Below are 22,505 nucleotides of genomic sequence, written 5' to 3' on the forward strand. Positions count from 1 at the left end.
ATGTATATGTATTATATATATACACATATAATCTATATCATTTACCTCTGCATATTTATAAATATGTACTTCCATGGAAAGTAGGACTTTCCATCACAATACAGCATTTCTTGTATTACAATAAAATGTGTGGTCCAGTGAGGAAGAATAGAAACTCTATCTTTGCAGAGATAGTACATTCTGACACACTGTAGTCTAAATAAGCTGCACTTGTTGTTCAGGCTATAATTAGTCTGTGGCAGTAGTTACACATTATTTTAGGATAAAATATACTCACCAAACACTAAACATCTCTTCAGTATTTAGAATTAACTTACCCATTCTTAGTTTAAAAAAGAAATTACCAGTTAATCTGCTTCCAGTCCCTCTCCTGCTCTTTTTACAAGTTATATCCTAATTAATACCAAGTAAAACACAAGTTAAGCAAACAGCCATTACTTAAAATTACATACATTATCTTTGCATTTACCCCCTCCTTTATTACCTATGCCTAACCCCCAGATCTACTGAGTTGTTCTTTCCAAAATGATTATTGGATCTGGTCTTTTCTGTCTGTCCATTCTTATTACTGTGTCATGTAAACCCGTCCTCAGTTTATTACTTAAATCTTGAGAGTGCCCACAGGTCACTCTTACTGTCTCTAGGCTCACCTCTACATCCCAGGCCTGAGTTCCTTCAGCACGCTGATGAAGAATTGTTAAGATACTGTTTTCACACATTATCATTCCTCTGCTTGAGAGCTTTCAGTTGATCTCTACAGCCTAGGAAGTCAATCAGAGTCCTCATCTTAGTATTCACAGCTTTTCATGATACGGCTCCACCATCCTCATCCAACATTACTTTCCATTGCTCTTTATCTCTAACCTTGCATAACTTTGATTTTGCCATGTTGGTTTCTTCTTTGCAAACACTTTTAAACTGTTACTTTCCTTGTAGTATCTTTTCCTTCTTAGTTTTTCTATATTCAGGTTATCTTCAAGGCCTGACCCTGGTGCCTCTCTAAGAAACTTTCTCCATTATCTCCTAGTACAGAGACTGCTTCCTTCCTGTAGATCTTCTGATTGTCAGTAGACACAGGATCTAATATTGCCACTGTGCAAATATTATAATCCGCGTAATACTTCTGTTGTCTTGAGAGTTGGCTGGCATATTCAGCATTGGATTTGGATGGCAAAATCTGGAGCCAGCTTTACTCCATCAATCAGGATATACAGAATTTATCTACATTATATAAAAATACCTAGCTTTGTACTTGGAGTTATGTGATTAGGTCTTCCAATGAGCAGTTGGAGGTAGAGATCAAGATTTCCTGGGAATAACTGGGGTGTAGTTATTCATATATTCCTTCAATAAATATTTACTGAGTACTTTTACCATGTTCCAGGCACTGTTCTAGGTACTAGGGAAACTCCAATAAATAAAAAAGAAAAAAATTCCTACCTTTGTGGAGCTTAGTGGGAGCAAATGGACAATTAAGAAATAAAGTCTCATAGCAGTTAAGTGCAATAAAGAAAAAGAGATGAGTTATGGGAGAGGGAATGGGATACTATTTTAGAAAAGACAGGAAAGATTTCTCTGAGAAGGACACTTTGAACAGAGACTAAACTGCGGGGAGGGGTAAAGGAATGAGAGAAATTTGCAGGCAGAGGAACAGCTGTATGATGGTGTAACTTGGTGGCTTTTGAGCATAAGGATGACATGCTCAAATTATGGAAAAGGATCCCTCATGCTGGCAAATGGAGAACAGACTAGAGGTTGACAGTAAAGCAGGGAGAGAGTCCACGTGGTACGTTCCAGGTGAGACGTAAATGTTTCCATGTCAGCCGTCCATCATGACATGAACAGCGGCTTTGTGGGATCTGTTATTCAGCATGTATTACTGGGAGCCCTCTATACCAAGCACCGTACCAAATACTAGGGATGTAATGGTAAGTAAAACACACAGTCCATCTCTTCATAAGGCTAAGAATCTGTAACCAGTGCTAGTTGATATTTGTTCTGTGCTGAATTATTTCAAGGGAAAACTGGTCTGATTTTACTCTTAAAAGGAAAATCACAGAAGGGAGTATTCCTCAGTTCCTCTAAAGACATATTTTTCATACGGCCACAAAGCAGTAAAATAATGAGGTTCTGAGTTGGGTAGGAATTACTGTCATGATTATGGTTCTGAGAAATCAGTGCATTCTTGAATTACTTAAAGGTGATCTATCTTACTTCATGTCCAGAAATAGAGATCCTAAGTTCTGCATTGAAGCTCTGAGGTAAACTGAAGGGGATTGAAGAGTTTGGTCCTATAGGTTGGTTTGTGTCCTAGTGTTCTTAACCTTTATCACTTGCCTGTAGCTGTGATTACTACAGAGAGCCTTGCCTTCAGTCCACTAACTTCTAACTGAACAAGTCGGTGTAATTGATTCCAAATCAGTTAACTGGGATTAAACTGGATTGGGACGGGCACTGCACCCAATAACATTTTGATTATTTTCTATCTTAAATCTTGGGAGCATGTATCACACCTGTTATGTAATATAAAAGCCACATACTTTGCATACATGATCTCCTTTAGTTCTCAGAGCAGCACAATTAAGAAAAGTACTACCAAAAAAAAAAAAAAAAAAAAAGAAAAAGAAAAAAAGTACTACCATGACCATTCATAGATAAAGAAAATGAGACTCAGAAAGATTAAGTAGATACAGGAGGGTGCATAGCTGGGAAAACCTAACTGTCAGTGCTGTAATGCAAATTCTTGACTTCCAATACTAGCAAATACTACCTACCCTTTTTTCAGTCACTACCATTTCAAAATAAATTACCTCCGGTCTTTACTCCTTCCCATGCCTCTTTTCTCATCCTCTCCCACCCCCACCTGCACTTACCCTTCTCCTCAATTCACAATGTCATAAAGAAAGAATATTTTTGAGATAAAACTAATTTCCTGAGGTCTCAGGTCTACCAGCAGTATATGAGAATACTCCTTTTATCATATTCTACCTTAATCAGGTAAATTACCTATTTATATTTCTGTTCTTGTAACCTGTCTTGTCCTTTGACATTTCTATTGGGATCTTAGTGTTTTCTTATCAATTGTATGCACTTTTAGAAGGAAATTTTAGGTATGATTTTTTAATAGTCACTTTTGCTGCATTGAGAGTTGTAATTAAATACTATCCCAATCTAGTCAATAGGCAGAAATATCTAGAATCTGCTGTATGCAAAAATAATGTGGGCCCAGTGCCTCTTCTGCCTTAAACTGCAAGGGTACCTGAGGCTGCTCAAGTTTTTGTTTAATTTCTTTTATATGAGGGAAAAGAAAAATAATTACTTGGTTAGAACACACAAGTAAGTATCGAAGGACATAGATAAATTGGAGTTTGTTGAAGTTGGCTTTGCCAAGGGTGTTGTACATCCTGATTTCCTACGCCTGAGAAGGAATAATGAAAAAAGAGTAACAAAACCTTTAGTAGTTAATGTACCAAAGTACTTTTAAGTACCTGAGGTCCAGCACAATATTTATCATTATAAAATCCCTTTAACTTTGCTAACTTCGGGATAATGACATCTTTTAATCCTCTTGCTCCTCTGTCCAGAAAGATCTTGGATGTATCTGTAGTTTACCTGCATAATGCAATCAGGGTAGAACCAATGAAGACTAATACAGGGAACCCTAAAAAGAAAATCACTCAAAATGGAATTTGGCCAGTGCTCAGCTTTGGTTTTTAAGCTTGTTATATGGATTTATTTATGGCCTCTAAGGCAATCTCAACTAATTCTCAATTAGTGAAATAATTCACGAACACATTTCCAGAGTTGCCAACATACTGCTCTTTCCTTCATTGGAGTCATTTGTTTCCTTACTGTGCAGTGCACAATATATTTCATTATCAGAATACATAAGAAATATCTGACCATTAATTAAACTTCGAGACTGTAGCTACTATTTTGTATCATCCTAGAAAGGTTTGTTGTAAAAATATGCAATGATGAGAGAGAGAAACAAACCATCTTTGTTCCTTCTCTCTGCATGTGGCAATCTGAAGGAAAAAAGTGCTCTGGTTTATGAACTGGAAACATTTTAATTTCTAATAAGTGGCAGCTTAAGAGTATTTCTTAACCTCTTACCCTTTATACTTTGTAAATCAAAGGGGATTATTGAAATGTGAAATTCTAAGTAGATGTGCTACAAGACAATACAGGCAGAAGGGTTAAGACCATGGATGGACAGACCTGGGCTGGGATTCTGGATCACCCCATTTATTGGCCGTGTGCGAGTTTCTTAATGTCTCTACACATTCCTTCATGTGTAAATGTGGCTGGCGGAACCTACACTTCATAAGGTGGGTGGGAGGACTTAAGTCAATATGAGAATCAGTATGAAAAGTGCTTGTAACACAGTCCCCAGTATATAGTAACACCTCAACAAAAGGTAGCAATTATTATTACAAAAACAACCCTTACGTAAAAATCATAAATAAAATATTAGTGTCATTAAAATTCAGTCATTAACATTTCTTTTATGATGAAAAAAAGGTAAGATTGCCAAATCATGAAGCAGCTTAAAAATATGTAACTTTGAAAGTATTACACTTGAAGTTTCTTTCCAGTAGCCCTAAGTTTGGGGTGGTTGTAGGTTTTGGTTATCATGAGATTTGACACCTAAAGAAAAAAAAGAGAGGCCTATTTGTTATGCATATTCTAGTGTATGCTAATGCTTTTGGCAAAGTATGCATATGTGTTAGAAAGGGGAAAAGAATCCCAATTGTTGCAATTTCCTCATGGTTCTACACCCTATCGGATGATTGAAAGCATGTAGAGCACTTACTTCTGTGGGTACCTGCCACTCCAGTGAGTCGCAGCACCAGACCATGAAAGTCTTAGAGAACTTTCGGAGGCTTTTGAATGTAGTAGGAATATTAATTTTAGGGGAAGTTATAGTATTTTGGGAATATTTGCCAACAAACAAAAAGGATTTGGCATTTCGAAGTTTTCCATAGGCAGAGTCTGTAATCAAGCCCACAGAAACCAGCAGCGTGAGGCCCCGGCACAAGCAGAGTACAGGTGCGTCCACACTTCGGGTGGTGGACATGATCACCTTAAGTCTTCCTATCTATTGATCTTCACTTGGCAGCCCTTTCAGAAGTGTTTGTGCTGATAATACTTAAGTGATTTAAATACTGACTTAGCGATTTCTAGCACAGATAAAATAATAGCGTTTTTAGTTGTTTTCTTCTGAAGCAGCCAACTTCTTTATAAATCTCGTCATTACTCGTTATTGTCCTCAAAAATAATCTTCAATTGAAATTGTGGTTTCCTGAGTCATTCCGTTAATATATTTCTCCAAGTCTGTAATTATAAAGACTGGTTACTATACACCATGTTTCACAGCAGATGAAATCCTTATGTTTTCACTGAACATTCCCTCTACTAAGCATTTAAGGCCGTCTCCGTGGGAGCTGTATGTAAAGCAGCCAGATCCCAGAGTTATGATCTAAGAAAAAAATGGGTTTCATATTTGAAACTTTAAGTTACCAGGCACTTTTATTTTATAGCTTCATCATTGAGATTTTCAAAGATAGGTCTAAAAAGCAAAAGATATTATTTCCAAGATTGGAAAAAAGCAACATCACATTGTACAGGAGAATATGTAAAAGTGCAGCCCTACTTATTTTTTATAGTTGATTTCCTTAATCTATCAACTGAGACATGCTTAATTTTTATGACTACATTTAGCTACCTTTAATGCAACCTTAAAAGTAAATATTAGTTCCTTTGCTCAGGGGTTAAAAATAATCAATTCTCAAGCAAATCTGGCTTTAGAAATATTCTGCCCTGTTGTCTTTTGTTCAGAATTTTTGGGAACTGGTATGAAGGAGAGGAGAACAGAAGATAAAATTAATTTATTTGCTAGAAAGAGCTGTCATTGTTTTACTTGTAAAGTAGGGAATAAGTGGCAAGGTATTTTCTCTACAACAGTAATTTTTGAAGTTCATGAATCCAGTGCTGCATCTCCCCTGGGCAAATTGTTTAAAATGTTTTTGTTATTATGTCTCATGAAACCTGTGTTTAGTTAGCCCTGAATGTTCAGTCTTTTACTTTGAGGAAATCTATTCTAGTTGATTCTAAGCCCTTTAGACAATCTTGTTATTAAATAGAACAATTCAGTTCTGCCTAAATATTTATGCGCTATGGCTAGATTATCTCAAATTAGTTCATTTTTTTAGTCATCCTAGAAATAATTCCTCTTTCTATATCTAATGTCCAAAAGTTTTTGTTATAATGTGGCTAAATGCAGGTCCCCATTTAACTCTTGCATTAGTTTATTCAGGACTGAAAGGCCATTGTGGTCGAAGTATGCGTGAAGAGGGGTTGAGACTGGTGTGAGAGGAGATGGGAGAGGGAGATGGGGTCACATATATAGCTTTATGAAGGTCATAAGGAGCTCATATTTTTTTTAAAAGATATTTATTCAGTTGAGAGAGAGAGAGAGAGAGAGAGAGAGAGAGAGAGAGAGAGAAACAGCACAAGCAGAGGAAGAGGCAGAGAGAGAAGCAGACTCCCCGCTGAGCAGGGAGCCCGAAGCTGGCCTGGATCCCAGGACCTGAAGATTATGACTGGAGCCAAAGGCAGATGTGTAACCATCTGAGCCACCCAGGCACCCTGGAGCTCAGATTATTCTAAGTGAGATAGGGAGCCATCTATGAGAGTGATCTGATGTGTTCAAAAAAGGGGGAAAAAAATCCCCCCCTGGCTGCTATGGAGAGAAACTGCATGAGGCCAGAACAGAAGGTAGGCGAGGGGCTCTCACAGTAATCCAGGCTATAGACCAGAGTAGTTGAGGAAAGTTTACAGGACGTGGTGACAGACTGATGTGGGCCCACGGGGAAAGCCGCGTTCAGGGCACCGCCCAGCCTGACCAGCCATTCATGCCATTGGGATCCCTTTGCTGGGCAGTTGTTGTACCCAGGGTTTAGGAGAGAAACTCAGAAAGAACAGGGTTACGGGGGGAAAATCAAAGTTCTGTCCACTCCTATAATATTCCCAGACTGAAGGGACTTGAAAAATGCATTCATGAAAGTATTCTAACGCAGGGGAATGACCATGCCAGATGCATCCTGGACAGAAGGGTCTCCATGCCGTCTGAAGTCACAGACGGGAATCTCAGCCCTCCCGTCACCTCACACCTCTGTCCAAAGTCATCACTTGACAAAGCCTGCAGAGGTTTTACATCAGGGTTTCTCAACTTCTGCACCGTTGGCGTTTTAGATGGAGTCATTTTGAGGGGCTGTCCAGAGCCCCGTGGGGTGTTTAGCAGATCCCTAGCCTCCTACAACACTGTCTCCCAGTTGTGAAAACAGAAAATGTCTCCAAGTGTCACCAAATGTCAGTGGGGGGCAAAATCTTCCCCAGTTAAGAACCGCATTTATACTAATCAAAACTTTGTAGCACGATGCCGACGGTAACAAAACAAATATTCATTACCACTTACAAACCCTTTCACCTTCCGCTGCGAGAACCAATGCACAGTTGAACAGATTTTTAAAAAATAACCCAAGTTGTAAATCATAAAAATAAACGCCTTAAATTTATCTTTAAGTTAAATGTAAAGCTACTCAATAGTTATTTGATGTTGGGCCACGGTTTTGAGTATGAAGCCACTGACTGGATTTCCAAGTTGTCAGGGTACATGAGGCATTTCCTACCATTTTTAGTTTCAGGCATTTTAAAACAGGACAAAAATTGGGTTCTGCTTTCATTCTTGCTTTTTATCGACTCATAAATTTTCCAATCTCTTAGATTTCTCACCCATACTTAGTATCATTTTGGCTGGAGAGGGGTTTGGGGAGCAACTAGCTTTTATTAAGTGTTCTTAATACAGTCAATCTAGTTGTTAAATAAAACCAGCCTTTTACACTCATAGTTCAAGGACTGCTGAATATTTAATTAAATTACATAATTACCCTATGTAATACAAACAGGTTCAGTGACCACTGCGGCTGACTCTCTAAGCATGCAGTTCACCCGAAGCACGTGGAGAGATTAGAGAGCAGCCTCCTCCCACAGCCTTCGGTGCACCGAGGCATAAGTCGGTCTTCCTCTCCAGCTGGTTTTATCAGGTGGCAATTTGCACCAAACACTATGTAAAATATTCTACTTGCATCATTTCTCTTAATTCATAATCTTAAGATACAGATGTTAATATCTTTGTTTTCCCTTTGAGAATATTGAAACATGGAGCTGTTTTGCACTAGGTTGCATGGCAGGATGAAAACCCCCAGCATCCTAACCTGTGCTTTACCAGGTCATCACAAGCCCAAGGCCAGGGGCGTTAATTCTCTACGGTATACTAGGCTCTAATCTGGTCCATGATCAAACTGTACCTTTGAATCTTGACCCATCATTTTCTTATAAATCCATCACCTGGAACAATTGAAAGGATTGACAGGGAAGCATCAAAACCCATACATTTAGAGCTAACTCAGATACTACCTGTATTAATTTCCTATTGCTGTGGTAACAGATTACTACAAATTTAGGGTCTTAAAACTACATAATTATCTTAACAGTTCTGTAGGTTAGAAGTCCGACACAGGTCTCACGGGGCTACAATCAAGATGTAAGCAGGGCTGTGTTCTTTTCTGGAGGCTCTTGGGGAGAATCCATTCCTTACCTTTTCCAGCTTCCAGAGGCCACCATGGTCTTTGGCTTGTGACCGGCATCCTCTTCCATCTCCCTGACCAGTCATCCATAGCCATATGTCCCTCGGACTCTGAACCTTTCTGCCTCCCTCTTACACATTTAAGGCCCCTTGTGATTACACTGGGCCCACTTGGATAATGCAGGATAGCCTTAATAAGATGATGCTTAGAGCCTTGGGGCTCAGCTCTGGACCAGTCTGTTCCTACGGAGTCATATTAACTGTATTTTTTTTTTTTTCTGAAAAATGTGTAGCATTTTATAAGGAAATAAATCATGAGTATTTCACTTTAAATTCTAAATCAGTGGTGCCATCTGTATAACACTGAATTAACACAAATTACATTTTATTTTTTTATTTTTTTAAAGATTTTATTTATTCATGAGAGAGAGAGGTAGAGACACAGGCAGAGGGAGAAGCAGGCTCCATGCAGGGAGCCCGACATGGGACTCTATCCCAGAACTCCAGGATCAGGGCCCTGGGCTGAAGGCAGGCGCTAAACCGCTGAGCCACCCGGGCTGCGGTTACATTTTAAAAGTCATTAGCTAAAAATGGCTAAAGGAAGTTACTCCTTATTTTATAATGTCAGTGAAATGGTCAAATAAATGTTAATGTAATTTTACAAAATCAATTTATTTGGCGCAGTAATTTTTCCAGATACAATGATGGCCTTACAAGTAAGCTTAATACTGTTAGAATTTAACCTCTGATATTTTTAACTCTGCAGTTTAGCTTCTGTAATGGAGGTTTCCAATGATAATTTCTTGGTAGCTGAATTTCCTTTAGATTTTCTGCCATGTGTTATGCATCTTTTGCCCTTGTTGTCTTTTTCCTTTTTTAAAATATTTTATTTACTTATTCATAGAGAGAGAGAGAGAGAGAGAGAGAGGCAGAGACACAGGCAGAGACACAAGCAGGTTCCATGCAGGGAGCCTGACATGGGACTCGATCCCAGGCCTCCAGGATCACACCCCAGGCTGCATGTGGCGCTAAACCACTGTGCCACAGGGGCTGCCCATCTTTTTCCTTTTTTAAATGAAGATCTGAGGACTCGGGATCCCTGGGTGGCGCAGCGGTTTGGCGCCTGCCTTTGGCCCAGGACGCAATCTTGGAGACCCGGGATTGAATCCCACGTCGGGCTCCCGGTGCATGGAGCCTGCTTCTCCCTCTGCCTATGTCTCTGCGTGACTATCATAAATTTAAAAAAAAAAAAGAAGAAGAAGATCTGAGGACTCACATATCTAGCAAAATACAAGTAGAATATCATAACCTATTACCGTTTGCCAAAGATCTAACGAATTCCAACAGGAAAGCAGTATAAAATTATTACTAAAAAGCCAATGCGTAAAACTGTTGTTATTAATTTGAATTTCTGAGAATAAAACCTGAGAAAAGGACAGTTACAGGTAATTTCTTTGGGAAATAATCCCAGGAAGCAAGAGGGGAGGGAGTGGGGAGACTGAGACAGGGAATGAAAATGAAGTGTATCTTACTGAGCTGGTTCCTCTGTGGACAGCTTCCCCTCGGAGAAACCACGTGCCTCAGAACTGTCCCTCTGAAGACTGGGACCTTTAGCCACCAGACTACCTCCTCCATTGGTGACTATATCTGTGTTTAATGGGCATTTTCACAAAGTACTAAAATTTAAAGTCTGATTTGAGAAATCAGTGGACTGACTTGCTTATTAAAACTGTCCTCAGAGTCCATGTAAATGGATCAATTGTATAATTATAGATGTATTAGATGTTAGAGTCCTTTAGTCTTTAATAGTTTTAGGTGCATAGGCTCGGTCTCACCCAATTCCACACACAGGGTTCTAACATAGAAGCTTGTATTTGTTATTGAAAGTATTTGATACTCAGTACTGTAATAACCAAATTCAAAATACTGAACAAAAAATAGTCATTTTCATCAAGGCTTTTTAGGACTCCTGAACGTGCTATTTTAAATGACTAAAGGATGTTAAAGGGATTGTTTGGCTAGAACTACCGTTCGCTTCTTTATGGGCCATGTTCACCTGGACTATCCAGACAATGGCTTTATTCCTGACCTGCCTTCCAAGGTTGTTACCCTGTGTGGGACAGGCAATGAATTGTCCTTTGTTCCCTGAGATTTCCATTAAATGTATGTATTAGGTAAAAACTTAAAAAACTGAGAAAGCAGTCACAGTGGTCACTGCCACTATTGCCTCAACTTAAAAATCTGCTGTAAAACTGCCAATTCCTTTAAAATTAACTACAGTTGAATTCCAAAGAGCTATGGATTAATAAACCCTCATGATTTATAAAAGTGGTAAGTTCAACAATTAAAAGGGCAGATTAACAAACACCATTTAGTGACTATCTGTGTGCCTGTCCCTTTGCTCACTCACCAACCTGTGTGGTAGGTGGACTCTCTCTACAGATATGAGAACTGGATGTCAGAGGCATCGAGTACCACAGGGCTAGTAAATGTTGGAACAGAGACTTGAAGTCTAGTGTGTCTCATTCCAAATGTTTCTCCAACTAACATATTTAAAAAAAAAAAAAAACCCTGAGGATGTTCTAATGTTTCCATTTTTACTTTAAGAATTACCGACACTTTAAGAAATCTAAACTGTGAAATTTTGTCTTTGTTATAAAATATTTTGAAATTAGCATGAGAGTAGTTCTATAAAACACTACTGCAGTTATGACTCTAATAAAAAATCTTTTGCAAAGTTAAGGTAAACATATCTGACATCAATTTTTAATTTATTTTAGGTAAAAGGTTAATTGTTTAAATTAAAACTTCAGGTTCCTGAACTTAGAGCAGCTCCCTGATCTGACCGAAAGCAAGAAAAAGGTATCATTTACAGACAGGTCTTCCTCAGTCAATTATTTTAAATGTCTTTTGATTGACCTAACTTGAAGAGTTGGAAAGTTAAGAATACTTCTCTACATCTTTTAATTAATTTTATTTACTACTCTCTGTCATAGGAGATGAGTATGATGTATGTGCCATTTGTTTGGATGAATATGAAGATGGAGACAAGCTCAGAATCCTCCCTTGTTCCCATGGTATGAATAATTACATACTGCTTTGAATTTATGTAGAATTTATATGCAGGCTCAATTTTGGAGAAGGAGACAAAAGTTATTAGCACACTGTGAGCCAGGTCTTACAGCAGTTAGCGGTGCCATTAAAGGATGGAGGTAGATTTATAAAAATGTACCAACTTTTCTTGTCCCTACCTGATACATGCAGATTAGAAGAACATGAATAAACATGGCAAGAAATTAAAAATGTGATGTTCTCAACCAGAGTACACTCCCTAAAGGATGTATATTTTGCCTCAACAGCTTACCACTGCAAGTGTGTGGACCCCTGGCTAACTAAAACCAAAAAAACCTGTCCGGTCTGCAAGCAAAAAGTGGTTCCTTCCCAAGGCGACTCAGACTCCGACACAGACAGCAGTCAAGAAGAAAATGAGGTGTCCGAACACACCCCTCTTCTTAGACCTTTGGCTTCTGTCAGCACCCAGTCATTTGGGGCTTTGTCGGAATCTCGCTCACATCAGAATATGACCGAGTCTTCAGACTATGAAGAAGAGGACAACGAAGACACCGACAGCAGTGACGCAGAAAACGAGATCAATGCGCACAGTGTTGTAGTCCAGCTGCAGCCTAATGGTGAACGGGATTACAACGTAGCAAACACGGTCTGACCTCCAGAGGGTGATCGGGTTATTTCCTAATAAATGTTTATTTAGGTATATAATTTGATTTTTTTGCTCCCTTCAGAGATTCCTGTAGAAATAACTTATTTTTTAGTGTTCTACAGTTTAATCAGATACTGAAACAGGTTTTTCTGATCTGGTATTCATCTGCAGGAGTGCACTTCATTTTCACTGATAAACTAGTAATAAATAGGCTGATGCTGTAACTCCAGCATCAAATCAGCTCTTCTTTTGGAATGAAATATAGCCAAAACATTTTTAAAAATTCCTCAGTATAGCTTGCAGTTAAGACCTAGATCACAGTATGCAAGTGTTTCGTGTTTTACACACAAGGTCAGTGCTGTGGCCACCTAGCATGAGCTAAGCCAACTCCCATTTGCATAAAGTTTACCTAGAGTTGTTGAGTTGGAATATGTTTGTTCTGGTATTTCCCTAAATTGCCATCACTCCTGAGAAGTGACAATTTAGCATTTTTCCTTCTCTCAGCACCTCAAAGAAACTCAAGCTGTCTTTTTCCTTTCTATTCCCAACTAGTCTTATCCTGATAGGAATAGTCTGTACGAGTGCAGATTTTCATAGTTTTTTTTTTCCCCCTCAAGGTTTTAATACTATATAGTGTTATGTATGAATTGATTCATCAGCTAAAGTAACATGTCTCTGGACTTACTGAATTTCAGTATCCGTAAGGGTTTTGTGTTATGATCAAAGCAAAAAGAAAATGCTGTATAAAAATACCAAACTTCAGCAACTGTTAATACTCAGATCATATACCTCTTAACAAAGAGTATCTTATGCTAATTAGCCCTGCTAAACTATGTACAGAGGAAAATGTTCAAGTATTGGATTTGAAAATAATTGCTTATGTTTAACAGAACTAATGATGTACTTAAACAATGTATTATGAAAAACTAAATTATATTATACATCATTGTAACTATGTAGAAAATATAGACTTATGTATAATCAAAATGCTAAGAATTTTTATATGGCCTTGTATGAAGGGAGTTTGAATGTTAATAAACACATGTTTTCCACTTTAAGAACTGGCAAAGTATTTGTTCTACTGTACTATTACCCAGAGTAGCCTGATTTATATGGACAGTGCTATATATAAAGGTATAATTATTATGGTAACGTAGATCAGATAAAACCACCTTAGAATTTTATACAAGGTAACTGACTGCTCACAACCGATTAGCTAATCCCCTAAAAGTTAAAACTGCAGCCAAAATCATTCCAACAATAGTGTACACTGTGGTACTCCGCTGTAATTATGGTACATCCTTACAGTAGACCTCTATACAGCCTTGAAAGAATAAAGTTAGTATCTAGATAAAGCTATATTGGCATGGGAATTTGTAGTCAACAAAAGCATATTAGAGAATAGTTAAGTATAGGATATATAGGAGTCTCGTGTTGTAAAAAGAAAAAAATTATTTTTAAAAGAAATGTAACGCTATTGGAGAAATTTTATTTCCTGAAAAAAAAACTTACAGTCCATCAAAAAAAAAAAAAAAATAGGTATTTCCATTTAGTAGATACTGAATTCAACCTTTTATTTCCCTGTCAGATACCAAGTTGTCCTCTCCCCCAACCACCTCTTAAAAATCACACACAGGCCTGAGAAACAGGTCATCAGTTTACTATGGTAGGGAAACCGGCCCTGGGATTGGATGGACTCGCCAACTCTAACCTTTCTGAACCTGGGTGGTCATTTGTACAGTTTCATTTAACCTAAGGTAGAGCATCAAGACCGAACACTCGGTACCTGCCACATGAATATACAGTAATAGCTTTTATAATTGTGAAGGTAAATAAACACATCATATCTAAAACCATTTTTATTTTTTAAAAGGGCCAAGTTGAAGGTCACTATAACATACCAAATGTTGTAGCCCCTCAATCCTCAATCTATAAATCAGATCAAGGACTTGGGTTCTTTTTTTTTTTTTTTAAAGATTTTATTTATTTATTCATGATAGAGAGGGGCAGAGACATAGGCAGAGGGAGGAGCGGGCCCCATGCCGGGAGCCCAACGCGGAACTCAATCCCAGGACTCCAGGATCGCACCCTGGGCCAAAGGCAGGTGCCAAACTGCTGAGCCACTTGGGCTCTTTTAAACTTCGTTTTCCTGAGGCAAAATTGCCCCCTCCAACCATTTTTAAGGCCCAAACTGTTACTTTTAGTTGTAAAAAAAAAAAAAAAAAAAAGTGTCAAGTAAGGATACTGTCTAGGATTGTTACTACTTTTCTAACTAGTTGAAATCTTAAAATTTTCTTCATGGTGTAACTATACAGCTTTTTAAATAGGACATTAAATAAAATTAAAATCTAATTTCCATTAAAAGGTATTTTCCTAATTTAAAACTTTTCTGATTATATGAAAGTATAGTCACATGGAAACTTACCCCGAGATGAATTTATCTGGATATTTTGCCTTCAGAAATACCTATGTGTAAAATACATGTATAAATTATACACTGTATGTATTTACACTGTATGCAACATCTGTTCATTACCTCATTTCATATTTATTGGTGAGCATTTCCTCGTATTATTCAATTGACTATTTTATTCTCTGGACATAAAATAATCCATTTAACCCATAACCCTGAAAGTCAAATCTTGTAGTTTTCCAAGTTTAAGTAATGTGGTGTGAGGACATCCTGGTATACAAATGTGTACAGCCCCATTTCCTTATGTTCAATTCCCAGAATTAAGTATATAAAACAGATACCTGCATATATTTTCCTAAGTGTTTTTGTGAGTAGGGGACCAACGGCTAGTTTCATTATTTCATTAAACTCTAGTGATAGTTGCCCTCTACCACCTTCTTTCTACTCCCCCACCCCTACCCCCAAACACACACCTCTTCACCTTAAAGGTTCCTCAAAAGCTTCACAATTTTAGTTGCTTTCTAATTAGTTACCCTAACAGTTCTTTACAGCTGAAGTGTAAATGTATATACTATTACTGTAAAATCTTGTATCACAGCCTAACCACCAAATTTTCATTTGACCAACCTTTTGCTGTAACAGGGTTCTCAACAGGTCAAGAAGTTGAAGTTGTTTTTCAATTTCGCAGTCATGTCCAACTACCAAAGTAGCCCCAAATTCCTTATCTTCCATACCTTTATATTCCTGTAATTCAGAACTAATGCCTGACAACACTGTTAAAATCTTAATTATGCTCAGTATATGTTAGGTAAGGTGGAGATTCCCATTCCCTAACCCTCTGTTTCTCAAAGGATAGCACATAGGCCACTTACAATGAATCAGACTGACCTGCTGATGATTTCTAAAGGGGCTTCTGGAGCTTATGGAATCCCACCTCCCGTCTGGAGAATCCAGAGCCCAAAATCTGCATCACAACCAGCTCCCCAGTTTTGCTTAAACCCACCAACTTTTGAGCACTCCTGCTTTGAGTTTCTGCCTCACAGTTCATAAAGACTATTAAACTAACATTTACTAAACTTGAATACATCCCAGAGACCTTTTAACCTCTGTAATTAAACTGGAACATTATGTAGTCATAGCTATTGTCACTCCAAAGCCAGAAACTGCAGGAATATCCCAATTTTCTTACATGCTGCCTAAGCAAAGTCTTATGTGGGAGTCCCAGCTGGTTGACTTCAACATGCCAATATAGCTTCCAAATCTAAAGAAGTCACATGAGATAGCTCAACGCAGAAGAATCCACAATGCAGAAACCCTTGTTGGAATTGGGCTCCTTTCTGCTCACTAGATTTCCATCTAGAGACCAGCAACAAAAGAAAAGTATTTAAATTTCCAGTGGATAAGTCAATTTTCCTCTCACAAGCCCAAAGAGGAGCCCAGAATGACTAAAAGCCTTTTTATAAATTGATAAAAGCCCATTAAAAAGAAATTCCCAGGTATTCATTTTATTTATAATAAATACTACAGGATATCAGGAATAGGCCATGAGCTCAATTTTAAGGTTTTATGCTTGCAGCAGAGTCTAGCCTATTCTGTATATTCCAGTACATCAAAAATAACTGTAACAATAAGATAGCAATATATATAAACAACAGGAGTCTAGAGTATTTGGTTGGAATAAATTTATTTCATCTGTCTGTAAACAAGGTGTTTAATAGTTATGGCATTTTTTTAAATGCATATTAAATCAGATGAGTTAGACTGTATCCCAGATGTAACAAAGTGCAGGGAAAGAAATGGACAAATCAGCAACAAGATTTGTTTTTAAATCTGTACATTATCCACAAGGCCCAAACAATAGAAGCAAATACTAGAATGTCCCTAAAGTAGTGCCATTCGAAAGAAACCTTTAATAGGTCAGTTAAAATCCATCTCACAATAGCAACAGTTCATTTTAACAATAGTATGGCACAGAACACATATGAAAAAAATTCATCACAAGACAGCCAAGTCCACAATAATGCAACTTCATATAAAAACTCAAGCTGCAAATAAAAATTGGTCCTATGAAGAACAAACTGGACACACTCCAGATGGTTATGTTGGGATACCTAATGTCCATAATGGCAGCCTTTTACAATTTTACTAAAGAGTAGAGCTGGTGTGCAAAGAAAAAGACAGGAACACAAATCTGAGCTATTGCAATGATGGAATGTCCCTGGGGATTCGATCTGTATGGTTACTGTAAGGTCATGGGAGGAAGTGCCTTTTGCTCTCGTTTTGCAGTTGCACTCTTCACATATCCTATAGACAGAAGGTCTGTCACTACTCAAGTGCAACAGCAATACTGAAAGCAAACTACTGCAGCTCTCAATAGCTCATCAACAAAAGGGATATTACTTGGTTAAATAAACCAGGCACTGCATAAAAGATGGAAGCAAACCAAATACTTATGTGCAAAGGTAAAGGGTGGGAAAAGAGGAGTGAAGGAAAGATGCATGCACTTTTTCCTCCCAACCATGCGCTACAAAAGGAAGACTAAATGAGCTAAGTAAATGCTCAAAGTGCTGAAAAGACATTGATCAAATTAGAGATTGTACAACCGGCACCTTGCTTAATATTAACTTATTTTAGTTATCAATATCCCATTAATTGCTAAGACAAAGTGATGCCCAACTTGGCATGCCCCCTCCCCCCAAATTTCAAGGTATCATGCAAATCATTATTGTGCTGCAATTATGTTGCCAGATAAGGGTTGGTTACATACAGTGGTTAACATACAAATGATCCATTGGGCAAACAGGAATCATGACATTAGAAAATAGGTAAAGAAAAATTAGCTACCATCTATAGTCTGGTAGCACTGTGACCGTAATTGGGGTGGTGATGAAGACAGTTGCTAGGTAGATGGGGAGAGGCTGCTTACACATCAGACCTCCTCAGGTATAAAGCGAGTTCATATGCTTTCTTGTTAAGTGTGCCTCCGTGGACACCTTCCTTTCCCATGACTATAACCAATGCTGGAGTACACAGGGAAACAAAACAAAAGTGAACAGAATTATTTAAGGGGGGGGGGGGGCAGAAAGAAAGACACCTTTCCCCACCAACAGAGGGATACAAAGGAGACACAGGTTCATACCCCATCACCCTGCATTGCTAATAAAATTTCCAGAATTAAGACTCAAGCTTACAGCTAGGAAAGTTTAAGAGCAATTTTCCCCTAATACTTAACAGTCTGCCTAGCAGCTAGAACCCAGAGTCTCTCAAGTATTTTGCCATTGAGTATGCCTTCTTATTCAATCCGCCTCCATGGACCCCTTCTTTTCCCATTACAAAGACCAAGACTGAAAGAGAAAGAAGAAAAGCGTTTCAAAAGAAGGGTTAATCAAGAAAGTCACATAAGTTTTAGCAGACAGAACCCCGATTAATAAGTTAACATTAAGTTAGTTTTCCGTGAACTGTCAAGCACTGAAGTCAACTAGGTCTCCAAAAGGAGAACTTTCAAACTAGTAATATGCTGAAAACATTATAAACTGCATCCCGGGAGTCCGATTGGTGCAGCTGCAGTTCTCTATAAAAACATACTTACAACAGTTAGGGGGAAAAAAAAAAAAAGTGTGACCATTTATACCTTCTATTTTAGGGCAAAACACGGGTTAGTACAGCAAATCATTAGACTGATGCCTAAAATGTTAACTTAAAAAACTTGGGTGATTACTTACAAAATTCTCCACAACTTTAATAGTGCTTGATTAGGTACAAACTATTAAGTCTTACCAGTGACGCTCCATGTGTGTATTAATTCCAGAGGAAAAGCAAGACCAAATTTTAAGATTATTTTCAGTGCCATTCTGAAATGGCCAAATAAAAAGTACTTAAGGCTTGTGCTTACTGATATCCTCACTGTGCTTTGTTTTTAAGTGAGTCTGAAATCCTAAAACAGGATCACTATTTCCAACAAGGTTCTTCTATGATGCAATTCAGAGGCCTATCCCCAAAATACAGGTATATGGCTGACTTTATACTTGCTACCACTAGATGTCAGTAGTGCTGTATAGTATAAAAATCTTATTCTGATTTTATGTCACAGGGTTAATACTTCTTTTTAACATATTTATCTGAGCTCAGCTAATGTTTTAAAGATGCATCTACTATTTCAGTTATCTAATTTCCCTACAGAAAAATATTCATAAGCATCAACTCATATCAGAATAAGAATAGCCTTTAGGATAATCACAAGGAATTGCTGGAAGCACTGCAGTAAATTACAGCTCAGAGTAGCTTCAACTTCATTCACGTGGTAGATGAGGATTTTAAAATGAGCTATGCCAAATCCGCTATCTGAGGCTACACAGCCCTCTTAATTTACAACATATTTACAAAGACTAACACATTTAAATGTATTTGTAAATCGATTGGATGCCATGATAAAACCTTAATCTTGAAAGTTTTCACAAAAAAGTAGCCTTATTTAGTGTAATAAGAATTTCTGCAATGTTGACAACAGTCAGGAAACACCAGAACTTCTGGACCAAGGGTATATATGAAATATAATTTCCTACTTTTCAAATTAAATCACAGATACACTTGGTCTTTGAAAATATTTTAGTCAATAGGTGGCTTACTACAAAACCTTATTCTAATTATTTCTTTCTTCCCCTTCCCCAACAATGTCTCTAAAAGAAAAATGAGTAACTGTTCATTTTTTCTTGTTAATCTGAATAATTAAGAGGCAAAAAAGGAAGAGATGCAAAGATAAAAAATTCAAAAGGACTAAAGTACCAAACAATATTCTGTCTTAAAGTCAGGCTCCCAGAGACCAGGCTGTCTATGCAGCTGCTGTGGAGCTGGTAAATCTAAAGTAAAGCAGTGCCTCCCTTCAGTGCTGGGCAGTTCACAAAAACCACCTTAATAGCCATTATGGACTAACACTTTTATTAAAAAAAAAAAAAAATGTTAAAGAAACTGCTTAATAAGTTGTAATGAAGCGTGCAACTTTTAACCAAAAGAGTACTTTGCTTACCTCTACCAGCTCTGCCGACAGCAACGTTGTATGTTGGCTCCCCACCTTGACTCTTTGTCCGGATGTCCATTGTGCAGTCACCGTCGACGTATAGGCTATCTCTGATCACCGAGCACTTCTTTGCGCCAAGAGTCAAACCGTTGGTAAAGAAACCTTCCCGGTCTTTTCCTACAATCATATCTATTTCTACTGGCTGCCCCGACCAAAAAAAAAAAAAAAAAAGAAAGAAAAAAAACATGAAGTTGTAATTAATTCCTTTCAAGGTCTCCATATAAGTGGAAAAACTGTGTGCTAAGTCTGTATCCTACTAGAGGTCCTTCCCCATTTCACTAGTGTAACATGAAGTTTGTCTTTTCCAAAGAATTACTTAATCCTACACGGCTGCATGTTTTACATCACTTTGTTTCACAGGTAAGGTACTAACTGAAGACCAGTCTATGCGAAGAATCTATGTGGTTGCTAGCTGACACCAGGTCAACTGCAAACGGAAAGAGATTATTTATAAACTGTTTCAAGTCAGATGGCACCTGAAGGGCTTATGTAATGGTAAAGCTTCACCTACAAACTCTTTCAGCAACTGCTTGTCTGTCACATTCAGGCACATTACAGTCACGCTGCATCAAACTTCCAGTTGCTTGAAAGTCTCCTGAAATAATGCCCATGCTCAGCAGACCTGTCCCCGTCTCCTCTGCTTGAAATGGCTTGAACCGCCTTCCTGGTATGGATTTCAAACCCTAGACCTCCACACACTCCCAAATTCGTATTTCCCTCCTCTCTATTTCGCCAGCCGCTCTCTTTATCCTCTCCCACTTCCCCTTCCCCTCCCACCTCAGTCAGTCATCAGTTTTCTTTCTTGGCAGATGCAGGAGAGGATTCTCTTGGTAGGTAGCATTGCAGTAGGAAAGGGAGAAAACAAAAACAGAGCCACCACCACCAACACACACACACACACACACAAAAAAAAGAGAGAGAGAGAGAGAAAATGGAGGGAGACTGGGAAAGCAACTGAGGTAGTCCCCCGAAACCGGAAAGGAGAAAACGTGCATTCTAACATTCCCTGAATAAGGAGGAAGGCGTCGCCCCCATCAGAACTGCAGAGTCATAGCAGGCCCCAGCCATTTCCAAGCACATTCCCCGCAATCCTCCCAGCCAGACAGCGGGAACTCGCACACAAAGACCAGGGCACCGCAGGAAAAAAGTTGGTCGCCAGACAGATGCCAATTCTCTGGAACCGCTGTGGTCCGCTGCGGCTACCGGAGACCTCGAGGTCCCCGCACCCGGGGCGGACGCCCACACACTCAGATCCTAGAGCCGGGCTCACCAGGACGCGAGAATTAGGGGCACCCGTCACGGGGGGCCTCAGGCTCGGCGTGGGATGGGAGAGGAGCGTGGGGCTCGGAAATTACGGGAACGCTCCCCGTGTCTGACACAGCGTCACGGCTCAGACGAGGGCCCTGCGCACAGAGAGGCACAGCAACAAAGCGGCACCGGAGGCCGAGGAGCCGTCGCCCCCAAACATGTGGCGACCGAGTCCACGCCGGCGAGTCACAGGGAGCCCGGGCCCCGCGGAGCGTAAACCTGCATCAGTTCCTTCACGATGCCCGCGGCGGGGGGAGGGACCTGGGGCAGCCCGGCGTCCCCTCGGCCGCACGGACGGCCGAACGCCCCAGGAGCGCGCCCCCCGATGCCAGGGCTGGGTTGCGTAATTGGGGATAACGGTGTATCGATGAAATCTCCACAGGAGGAGGAGAGAAATCAATGGCAGTTCGCCATCTTGGGAGAATTTAAGAAAAAAAAAATAATAATAATTCAAAAAAAAAAAAAGCCCTATAGAGCCAGAGGCGAAGTCGAGATTCGCGAAGCTCCCTCTGCGTGGCCGGCGTCCGTGGCTCCCCAGCCGCAAAGGCCTGGACGCCCGCGAACCGCCGCAAAGTGGCCGCGAGGGGCCGGGCGCCCGGCGGCCGCCGCCTCCCACAGCCCGCGCGGCGCGAGGGGCAGCCCGGCCGCCGGAGGATCCCCCCCCCCCGGGGCCCGCGTGCACCCCGGGCCGTGCAGGGCACAGCGCGGGGCTCGCGGGAGACCACAAGCAGCCGCCCCCCCGCCCGCCCCCCGGCCCCGGCCGCCGCGCGCCCCCTCCCCCAGCTCCGCGGACCGGCGCCCCCGGCCTCGGCCGCATCCTCGGCGCCGGCCGCTCCCACACCTGCCGCGCGGCCCTCAGGGCGGCCCCCGCCCGGCCGGCCGCGCTCGGGTCCGGGGACCGGGACGGGGACGGGGACGGGGCCCCGGCCGGCCGCCGCCGGTCCTCACCGTGATGCTCTGGAAGACGCCCCCGGCCGTGGCTGCCCAGACGTATTTGGCGTCGCAGTAGCCGACAATGGCGGCCTCCTGGCAGCAGCCATCGCACATCAGGTTGTCCACGTAGCTCTGCCAACCGGCCATCTTCGAGCCCTTCGCACTGCAGCGGGGACGGCGAGGAGCAGCAGGCGCAGCGGCGGCGGCGGGCGGCGGGCGGCGGCGGCGCGGGGGGGGCGGGGCGGGGGCGGGGAGGAGGCGGCTCTGCGCAGGCACCGACCGCCCCCCTCCCCGAGGCGCCGCGGAGGGAGGACGCGGGGACGGCGGCGAGGGGCGACCGCGGGGCGCGCCCGGCCTGCCCGCCCGCCCGCCCGCCCGCCTGCCCGCCCGCCGGCCGCCGCGGCGCTGA

General features: G+C 40.6%; 2 protein-coding genes across 9 annotated transcripts in view; one reads left to right on the top strand and one right to left on the bottom strand.

Annotated features, from left to right (window-relative positions):
* RNF13 (ring finger protein 13) overlaps positions 1 to 13,429 on the top strand; it is a 203,870-nt gene extending 190,441 nt beyond the window's left edge. For all 7 annotated transcript variants that reach the window (XM_038571192.1, XM_038571194.1, XM_038571191.1 and 4 more), the window contains 2 exons: positions 11,647 to 11,727; positions 12,010 to 13,429. In XM_038571192.1, coding sequence (XP_038427120.1) covers positions 11,647 to 11,727; positions 12,010 to 12,374 — 446 coding nt within the window. In that variant the 3' untranslated portion in view covers positions 12,375 to 13,429. The remainder of the gene's footprint in view (positions 1 to 11,646; positions 11,728 to 12,009) is intronic.
* Positions 13,430 to 16,446: 3,017 nt separating this feature from the next.
* PFN2 (profilin 2) lies at positions 16,447 to 22,323 on the bottom strand. 2 transcript variants are annotated; one of them, XM_038571200.1, is made up of 3 exons: positions 22,112 to 22,323; positions 19,805 to 19,997; positions 16,447 to 17,801 (listed from the first exon to the last, which is right to left on the bottom strand). In XM_038571200.1, exons 1-3 carry the CDS (start codon positions 22,241 to 22,243, stop codon positions 17,704 to 17,706), a joined length of 423 nt encoding a protein of 140 aa, XP_038427128.1. In that variant the 5' UTR covers positions 22,244 to 22,323; the 3' UTR covers positions 16,447 to 17,703. The 2 variants fall into 2 exon arrangements, with proteins under 2 accessions (XP_038427128.1, XP_038427127.1); XM_038571199.1 differs by having other exon boundaries at positions 16,447 to 18,125.
* Between the last annotated feature and the right edge of the window lie 182 nt (positions 22,324 to 22,505).

Source organism: Canis lupus, chromosome 23 (assembly GCF_011100685.1).
Source record: "Canis lupus familiaris isolate Mischka breed German Shepherd chromosome 23, alternate assembly UU_Cfam_GSD_1.0, whole genome shotgun sequence".
Taxonomy (NCBI): domain Eukaryota; kingdom Metazoa; phylum Chordata; class Mammalia; order Carnivora; family Canidae; genus Canis; species Canis lupus.